This window comes from Sycon ciliatum, chromosome 7 (assembly GCF_964019385.1).
Source record: "Sycon ciliatum chromosome 7, ocSycCili1.1, whole genome shotgun sequence".
Classification (NCBI taxonomy): Eukaryota; Metazoa; Porifera; class Calcarea; order Leucosolenida; family Sycettidae; genus Sycon; species Sycon ciliatum.
The window spans coordinates 6,733,743-6,743,450 of record NC_088649.1 but is presented as its reverse complement, the minus strand read 5'-3'; the positions used below and the strand labels follow the sequence as shown (position 1 = coordinate 6,743,450).

Sequence of the window (9,708 nt, the reverse complement as noted above, 5' to 3'; positions counted from 1 at the left end):
ACGATTTTCCGGAGTATAAGCTGCACTGGAGTATAAGCCGCACTCCCCATTTTTGCCATGAAATACAGACATCTATCCTATTTCATCACCATTAATTTGGTCATCGGAGTATAAGCCGCACCCCCTTTTTTGGGTGAATTTTGAGTGTTCAAAGTGCGGCGGCATACTCCGGAAAATACGGTAGTCGTTCAAGACTGCAGTACGGCACGAAATATGCGAAGTTGATTTGCCTGTCTACTGTGCTTATCACGAGACCATGCCGGCAGCTCCAGATACCGTTTTAGGAATGGGTAGTTCCCAGGGATGGGGGGGACCTTTGCAGTTTTACAGGCCATTGCAATATTGCAAACCAATGTTATGGAGGAGAGTTTCTAATGGTATGATGCTTTAACCCTTTACCATCCGTGCGTACTTGAATCAATCTCTAGACATCGATGCCGTCAAGTTTCAACAGACTTTTGCTATAGTTTTGATGGTTTGCAGATCTGAAAACAGCCGTTTCGCACCACCGCTTTGTACACACGTTGCACACAGTTCGCCATGGTGCACCCGGTTCATTGGACCATGACCCAATGGTACCTTTTCCAGGAGTCTCATCGTGGCATTTAAAAAATTCTCACTCACACACACACACTGCCTCCATCTTTTCTTCCGTGTGCACACCTGGTCTGTTCACAGGAAAGATCCACAGTGATGTCAAGCTGCGCTGGGACAAGAATGACGAGGACGTGCTTCTAGCCATGCAGCAGTTTGCAGCGTTTACCGACGATGCAAGGGAGGCCATTGTGAATGCTGACTGGAGCCAGTGAGTGAATTGTAGAGAGGGTTTGTTGCTCGTGTACACACACATGGTGGGTGGGTGTGCTGTGCGTATCTCGTTTTCACTTGTGTTGGATACTGCGAGTCAACAAATGTTCGGCGCATATCTACAGTCCAATCAAAACTATAGACGCGTAGTGTTTTTGAAATATTTCAAATTTGGCTGGAACTTTTTGAGAATAGTTTTCGGAATATTGCTCAGGTCCGCTCCACAATTACTCTCATAATAGTTTCTAAACGATTGGATAACAGACGCCCAATTTGGAAAAATTTATGCACAAAGTGATCACAGATTTTATGTGGTATCGATGCTGGCATAACGGTTTTTGCCTAGGTACGCGTCTATAGTTTTGAAATGGACTGTATTATAAATGTCGGATATTTTCGGCCTGGTCATGTTTGGCCGAAAATTTGAAAATTTGTTGCAGCCAAAATTTGGTTTTGCAAGGTTCAGTGTGACAGTATAATACAGGCGGCAGCAGTATAGGCCGAAAATTTGATGCGGCCGAAATGGGTTTTAGCCCTGGGAGGCCGAAATGGGTTTTAGCCCTGGGAGGCTGAAATGGGTTTTAGCCCTGGGAGGCTGAAATGGGTTTTAGCCTTGGGAGGCTGAAATGGGTTTTAGCCCTGGGAGGCTGAAATGGGTTTTAGCCCTGGGAGGCTGAAATGGGTTTTAGCCCTGGGAGGCTGAAATGGGTTTTAGCCCTGGGAGGCTGAAATGGGTTTTAGCCCTGGGAGGCTGAAATGGGTTTTAGCCCTGGGAGGCTGAAATGGGTTTTAGCCCTGGGAGGCTGAAATGGGTTTTAGCCCTGGGAGGCTGAAATGGGTTTTAACCCTGGGAGGCTGAAATGGGTTTTAACCCTGGGAGGCTGAAATGGGTTTTAACCCTGGGAGGCTGAAATGGGTTTTAACCCTGGGAGGCCGAAATGGGTTTTAACCCTGGGAGGCCGAAATGGGTTTTAGCCCTGGGAGGCTGAAATGGGTTTTAGCTAGGGGTCAAACGGGTGTACCGGGTACCCGGGTACCCGCCCGTTAATCTCAGGTACCGTTAGAAAAAGGGTACCCGTTTGTAAAAAAAAAAAAAAAAAAAAAAAAAAAAAAAAAAAAAGGTGATCCTATCGTATTCCAAGACGCAAAATAGGAATGCGGATACTCTTTTCCTTTTTCCTGTGCATTCCCGCTTTCGACTTTATCAGGCAGGAGCAGGCTGAAAGACAGACTTGACAGTTGTTCTCTCCACTCGAGTGCAAGTAAAAATCCTCGTACTGGAGGTTTTTGATTGTGATGTGAGAAAATGCAAGACTTGAAACTCGTTCGAGGTGGCAGCTGAGTAACTAGAAAGTTACGATGGTTCTCCGACATCGAACCTGCCACGGTACTTGATGAACTAGTGTCACCAGGCTGAGTGACCAGTCGGAGTGTCACAAACGGTGATGTCCGTAGGTGGTAGCTACATGTATGATACTCATGGTTGTAGTTTGTTCCTTCAATCGACTAGCTGGAAAAGTAGTTCGAAATATTGCATACAAGATTACGGATTTGTGAAGATTCATTTCACGAGTTCAACAAGCTAGCACTAGCAGCTAGCTGGCCAGCAGCACATCAGCTGTGTCAGGCACCCCAGCTAGCTATGGGTGCGAACATCTTCTGAATGCAACGAGTACCAGTTCTCTGCGAACATAGCAAATAGGATTGCGCGAGATCACGGAAGTTTTGCTAAACCACTCTGTCCTTGCATGGCTTGAATCACATCGATCTGCAGTTGATTTGCGTAGTGTATCAAAATACATGTAGCTTGTAGGACCATCTACATGTACGATTGTAAGTTACTGCCTGTGAAGTTATGTACATGGGCAAATGCACGGATGACATTCATTTGGAACCTTCATTGCCATAATAATATTATGATACACGAATCAATTGCGAATCATAATGTAGTATCAAAATACAACCTGAGAATATACAAATTAAAATCATGATTTATGTGAGAAATGCGCAAAAAAATAATATGGCTGCTAAAGGGTACCCGTTAACCCGCCCGTTAAGAAAATTACCCGTTCGTTAGTTAAAGGTACACCCGTTTGACCCCTAGTTTTAGCCCTGGGAGGCTGAAATGGGTTTTAACCCTGGGAGGCTGAAATGGGTTTTAGCCCTGGGAGGCCGAAATGGGTTTTAGCCCTGGGAGGCCGAAATGGGTTTTAGCCCTGGGAGGCCGAAATGGGTTTTAGCCCTGGGAGGCTGAAATGGGTTTTAGCCCTGGGAGGCTGAAATGGGTTTTATCCCTGGGAGGCCGAAATGGGTTTTAGCCCTGGGAGGCCGAAATGGGTTTTAGCCCTGGGAGGCTGAAATGGGTTTTATCCCTGGGAGGCTGAAATGGGTTTTAGCCCTGGGAGGCTGAAATGGGTTTTAGCCCTGGGAGGCTGAAATGGGTTTTAGCCCTGGGAGGCTGAAATGGGTTTTAGCCCTGGGAGGCTGAAATTTGTAGACTTACAGTACTGCCTTGGCTACTAGTACAGTCAGACCTCGCCGCTTATCCCGTCCTCTTTTATCCGAATTCCTCGCCATTCGGAAGAAAATCGTTGGTTACCGACTTACAGCATATGGCATTCATACATACAACGTGTGTTCGGTTATCCGGTTTACTCGCCTATCCGGATATTTTTGTGGAAAACGGATGTGTGCGGTTATGCGAGGTCTGACTGTACTGCAGGTACTGTTGGTACTGCTGGTACTTCTGGTCTCGCTGGCCTCGAAACTCTCTTCTTGTTGTTGTTGTGTTTGCTGCTCTTAGGGTTGCTAAGATAATGGACAAGAACTTCTCACTGCGTCGCAAGGTCTACGGTGATGCAGCCCTGGGCACTGCCAATCTACACATGATAGAGATTGCTAAACGGGTGAGTGCAGCTACTTGTCCTGTTTGAGAAATTTTGATGCCGGTATACATGTATTTCCCCCTGCTAATTCTAATGCTGCTGCTGCTGCTGTTACTGCTGCTGCTGCTTCTGCTGTTGTTGTTACTGCTGCTGCTGCTGCTGCTCAGGCTGCTTCTTCTAGTTTTGCTAACGATGCTGCCACTGATGCTTGCACCGATGATGTTGGTGCTGATGCTGTTACTTCTGCTATTTTTGCTGCCGATGCTGGTACTGATACTGATACTGCTGCTGGTGCTGCTGATGCTGCTGTTGCCAGTACTGGGGTTGTGCCTGCTAAGTGTTGTGTATTGCTGGTGTCATGTCTTGTGTTTCTTGTGCTTGTGTTTGCAGCATGGCTCTGCGGTGAAGTTCCCTGGTAGTGGTGGTGCCGTGTTCGGCCTGTGCCCTAGCCAAGAGAGCATGGTAAGGACTGTGCATGGTGGCTGTCTCTCTCTCTCTCTCCTCTCTCTCTCTCTCTCTCTCTCTCTCTCTCTCTCTCTCTCTCTCTCTCTCTCTCTCTCTCTCTCTCTCTCTCGCACACACACACACACACACTCTCTCTCTCTCTATCTATCTCTTTCTTTCTTTTACCAATCTTTGTACCTGTACGAATGTCATTCGCGATGAATTTCCACTACTTGAAGTGAGCTGATTTACCAGATCCATGGGCTGAATATACATGTGTACCCCCCCCCCCCCCCCCCTCCGCGCTGATCAGAGAGCCCATGTATTCATCAGAAATCAGGAACCAGCCAGTTTTTGTCCATGGTGATGTTGGCGGCATAGTAGCAACAAGGTGTACGGATGGGGAGCAAACGCTTTCCCTATGATGATGTTGCATGACGTTTATTGAAATCTCGTGCGTAGCTTGCCATGGATTTGGAACTCTCATATCATGTGACTCTTCTCCTGGTGCTGTCTTCCAGGATTCGCTACGCATCGAGCTGCAACTGGAGGGTTATGTCTTCTCTCCTGTGGTGCCGTACATTCCTGACAAGGAGCCACGCACACAGCAGCGGTTGCCGTCGCAATCTTCCTTGGCTTGTTCAAGTCATCCTGGTGAGACTGGCAATGGAAATGGCTCGCACGGAGACCGTCCTCTGCAACATCGCGCGATGAGCAGTTTCTATCGACGTGTGACTGTGAGGCGAGGCGATCGGCATCGCCTACCGGACACAGCTGAGGCGCATGGCGTCTCTCTCTCTCTCTCTCTCTCTCTCTCTCTCTCTCTCTCTTCTCTCTCTCTCTCTTCTCTCTCTCTTCCTCTCTCTCTCTCTCTCTCTCTCTCTCTCTCTCTCTCTCTCTCTCTCTCTCTCTCTCTCTCTCTCTCTCTTCTCCCTTTCTCTTTCTCTCTCTCTCTCTCTCTCTCTCTCTCTCTCTCTCTCTCTCTCTCTCTCTCTCTCTCTCTCTCTCTCTCGTCCCTCTCTCTTTCTCTGTGTGCGCGTGTATTCGCTTCTTGCTGTTAGTTTTGCTATTAGAAAATTTCCATTTTTAGTTTTTTTCTAGTTTTTTTCTACCTAACTGTTGATTGAGTAAAAATGAATAGAAAACTGGACCGGTATTTATAGGTGCGACCTTGCTGCACTGTACAGCGTTAGCTCTCTGCAATGACATAATGTCTTGACATCGCATTCACTGTTTTAACCCCCCCCCCCCCCCTTCCCTTGATAAGACTCATCTTGACAGCATAACTTGCCACCAGCCGGCCAACCAGACAACTCAGGCAGCTGTTCAGCTCCCCTCGTAACCAGCCTACATCCTAGTAACATTATTATTATGATACCAATCTTTTCATTTACCATTCTTAATCTATAGTTACTCTTTTTTTTATAGGTTGTGTGTGTGACTGTGTGTGTGTGTGTGTGTGTATGTTGGTGTGTGTGTGTGTGTGTGTGTGTGTGTGTGTGTGTGTGTGTGTGTGTGTGTGTGTGTGTGTGTGTGTGTGTGTGTGTGTGTGTGTGTGTGTGTGTGTGTGTGTGTGTGTGTGTGTGTGTGTGTGTGTGTGTGTGTGTGTGTGTGTGTGTGTGTGTGTGTGTGTGTGTGTGTGTGTGTGTGTGTGTGTGTGTGTGTGTGTGTGTGTGTGTGTGTGTGTGTGTGTGTGTGTGTGTGTGTGTGTGTGTGTGTGTGTGTGTGTGTGTGTGTGTGTGTGTGTGTGTGTGTGTGTGTGTGACTGTGTGTGACTGTGTGTGACTGTGTGTGACTGTGTGTGACTGTGTGTGACTGTGTGTGACTGTGTGTGTGTTGGTGTGTGTGTGACTGTGTGTGTGTGTGTGTGTGCAAGTGCAAGTGCAAGTGCTTTACTATGCTACCATGTTTTGCTATTACCAGTCCCAGTGGACTCTATTTTAATTTGTAGGTCCCACTTGTGTTTTTCTTTATTTGTCGTGAATGTGTGTGTGTGTGTGTGTGTGTGTGTGTGTGTGTGTGTGTGTGTGTGTGTGTGTGTGTGTGTGTGTGTGTGTGTGTGTGTGTGTGTGTGTGTGTGTGTGTGTTTCATGTACAAAGCTTTGAAACAGGGTTCTCTCCGGCCACTGTCATCCCGCACTGCCGTGTGTTTTGTGTGCGTCGGGCATTGTCGCGGTAGAAGTCCGTGTGTGTGTGCATTGGGGGGGGGGGGGGGGGGGGGGGCTGCATCTGTGTATGTGGTCCACGGTTGGTGGGTGTGGACCATGGTGTATATACACAGTCTACTTGATTGTACTGAAAGCGTCAATGCATCAGCCTTGCAAGCTGTTGAGTGGTAATGTATTAATTGAGGGTTTCACCTGGCAGGATATACCCGATACCAAGAGTACATAACCCCCCAGAGTGTGCAACTCCCACATACCCTGCTGTCCCGACAGAATTTCAAGTTGACGTCATTATTTATGACGCAATGCTCCTTGCACCAGTGATTTACAACATGTGTACGGGTGTCAACGCATCACACGTTTTTCTTTGCAATAATTTGTACAGGATCGATCAGCTTCGGTCAACCACAGGTTCCGGATTCGTCTGATAATCCGTGTACAGTGCGCATTGCTTCATCAAAATGACGTCAACTTGAAATTCTGTCGGGACAGCACCCATAGTGGAGTTGCACACTCTGGGGGGTTATGTACTCTTGCCGATACTGGAGACTCGTTGTGATCTATTTGATAGGAGACCATTCTCAATCCGTACCTCCACGAGTGCTCAGCAGCCCTGGCTCATGGACTGTTCCGTGGCACATTTGCTTAGCAGACGAAAGGGCTAAAGTTTCGGTGAATACTTCCGACATTGCGGCGACCAGCAACTGATGATGATCTGCATGGCGGCCGAGTACAGGTTTGTCGTGCGGACTGTATAATCGTGATGTGGGAAACGAGTTGTTACGACGTTTCATCACCCCGAGATCCAGGCTGCACACACACACACACAGCACAGTCACCCGCTAGCTGGCTATCGACTCTAGAAAGACTGCGGCGTTTCCACCGGCCTACTATAAACCCTTTGCGGGTTCGCTGTCCGCCTAGTGTCGCGATGGAGAGCAAGGTGGCTGCCACGTTACAATTGTGTTTGTTGTTGTAGTTTGCTGTCGTATTAATTTTGATGGTGTGCTCTATCATCCGAGGCACGCACTGAATCCCTTACCGGGTAGGACCAGGATCTTCTGATAAGAAAATCAATGTTCTGTAAATGACTGATGTGAGTTCAACATTCGACTTTACATTCCGAAGATTGCGGTGTTCGGCCTTTCAGCAAGGTCGGATTGTGCTCGTGTTTACGTTGCAGCAATGAAGATGTTGACAATCAAACTACATGTACAAACGGCAATACACATTGGCTTGATATTGGCCATCCTGTGTATGCAACACAGCAGTGGAAATAGATGTCTGTCCGTCGGTCACACTAACTTTATCACCAGCTTTGATCGGAGAACTCAGACAAGCCGATATGTGTTCTCCTCCGGGACGAGGCAGCCGTCGCCACGTGCACGGGACATCAGTGCAAATGCTACCGGTTCCAGCGTACACTTTGACTTCCCGCCTGGTTGTCTTATGACGTTTGACAGCATCAGCTTCACATCGAACGGATCATGCTTCTACCAAGTGCTGTATTCCTCTGTGCAGTCGAGCGACAGAAGCAACAGCCAGAACATTCCGTTCTCAGTGAACAGCGATGCAGATCCCAACGGTCAGAAGGTATTGAAGTTCGTAGCCATATCAGATATATCTGGAAGTACCGTCACGTTTAGTGCCATGCAACGATTGCATCCTGGCGGCGTTCACTCCCGCTGCATTATCCTGGTCAATGCTGCTGGTCAGCCATATGTTTCCTTGTCAGCGGAAGGTGAGATGGAAAGTCTGCAGTGGTGGCGCGACGCACCCTCCTGTCCCCGGGGGAAATCGCGGAAAAAATCCCAGAATTTGCGGGTAAATATGGCATAATTTTCGGTGAATTTGCGGTAAATATGCGGTGAATATTATTCATATGCGGCAAGTTTGCAGTTGATATGAGGCAATTTTCAGTATGTAGTGAAATCAATCAGTTACAAGTCTCTGGTGTAAGCACTCGTCATATTTGAGTACAAAGCCGCCGTGATGAGACGTTTCTGACCGAACAGTGCACTGTGTGTACGTGTAGTGCAAAAAAAGTTCAAAAAAACCGCGGGAAATCGCGGAAAACGCGGTCTTTTCAAAAATCGCAAAAACGCGGCCGCGGAATCGCGATTTTCCCCTGGGACAGACGCTCTGGCTCTAGTGTGCCGCGTGCGTGTGTCTACAGTACCATAGCAACCTATGTAGTATTGCGAGTATGCACATGGCCAGGCTCAAAGGAAGTTTACAGAGTTCGTTGCAACTCAGAGTTTCTTGCACAATACACTCAAACGCCTCTTATCCGGACGCCTCAGATACGGGCACATCTCTCTGCCGGGCACCTTCAGCTTGACTTCCTATAGTACAAATGCTTCGAATTTGGTTTCTTTTACGTTCTCCCTGTATGTGGAAGTGCTTATTTTTCACTGCCAGCCTATGTAATTACGTAGATGAGTTATCCTGAGATGCGGGCAAATCTGAGATACGGGCAGTGCCCGGTCCCAAGGTGCCCCGGATAAGAGACGTCCGAGTGTACAATGATCAGGCGCATCATTGTTAAGGTGGCAGCCTGGTCGTAAAATCACTGAAAAATCGAATTTGTAAATTCATATCGAGTACTACATCAGTTGAAAGAGCATGAGTAGCTGCAAAATCTCTGAAATTTTGTCTCGATCTGACCAGCCGTTCAAGAGTTATGGCCGAAAATGTGCCCTTGCAGGGAAAGATTTTTTTGTTGCACGCTGTCATTTGTTGGCGGCACTGTATGTGAATGTGAGCAGACCGTGCGCAAGTTGTCGTATCATGGAAACACGCGAACGTGTGCACAATTTTGCTCCAAGTCCAAAAAAGTCCCAAAAATCACATTAAAAAACCACGTATTGGGCTGCACGGCGGCGGGCAAAGCCCGCCGCCGTGCAGCAGGACTTTTGCCACCACCCTCGTGACGTTGCAGATATGTGGCTTGATTATTGTAGTTGACGTTGATTTAGTGACTTTGGCAAGTTTGAGTCGTGTCAAGAAGTCAGGTAGGATTCAGTACTAGGCAGTAGTGGAACGTGAGTGGTAGTCTTTGCCGATTTTGGAGGGTATCCTGGATTCGGTTTGAAGCGCTGTGGAAATGGCTTGCTGTTGAGGTCCCAGAACTGGATGTTGTATCAAAGGTGCGACCTCGTAGCACGCCCTGAACCTAAAAAAAATCAAAAATTGACTTGGGTCTGTGGGAGTCTGTGACAGAACTCCTGCCGTTGTGACAGATTCCAGGGCCACGTTGAAGGGCCCTATCCCACCACCCATGGCTGCTTCTGGGCGTTGTTTTAGGTTTGGATCCTGCGCACGGACAGAATTGGCTAGAAAATGTGAAAAAATTGTAAATGTGTTTGTTTGGCTCCTGGGTGGCTCGCCAACCGTGGCACTATGCC

At 47.8% G+C, this 9,708-nt stretch overlaps 1 protein-coding gene across 1 annotated transcript in view; it reads left to right on the top strand.

Annotated features, from left to right (window-relative positions):
* LOC135821559 (uncharacterized) overlaps positions 1-4,963 on the top strand; it is a gene marked incomplete at its 3' end in the record, with an annotated part of 24,149 nt that extends 19,186 nt beyond the window's left edge. The window contains exons 19-22 of the mRNA XM_065334558.1: positions 679-805; positions 3,611-3,713; positions 4,083-4,154; positions 4,658-4,963. Coding sequence (XP_065190630.1) covers positions 679-805; positions 3,611-3,713; positions 4,083-4,154; positions 4,658-4,963 — 608 coding nt within the window. The remainder of the gene's footprint in view (positions 1-678; positions 806-3,610; positions 3,714-4,082; positions 4,155-4,657) is intronic.
* Positions 4,964-9,708: the final 4,745 nt, after the last annotated feature.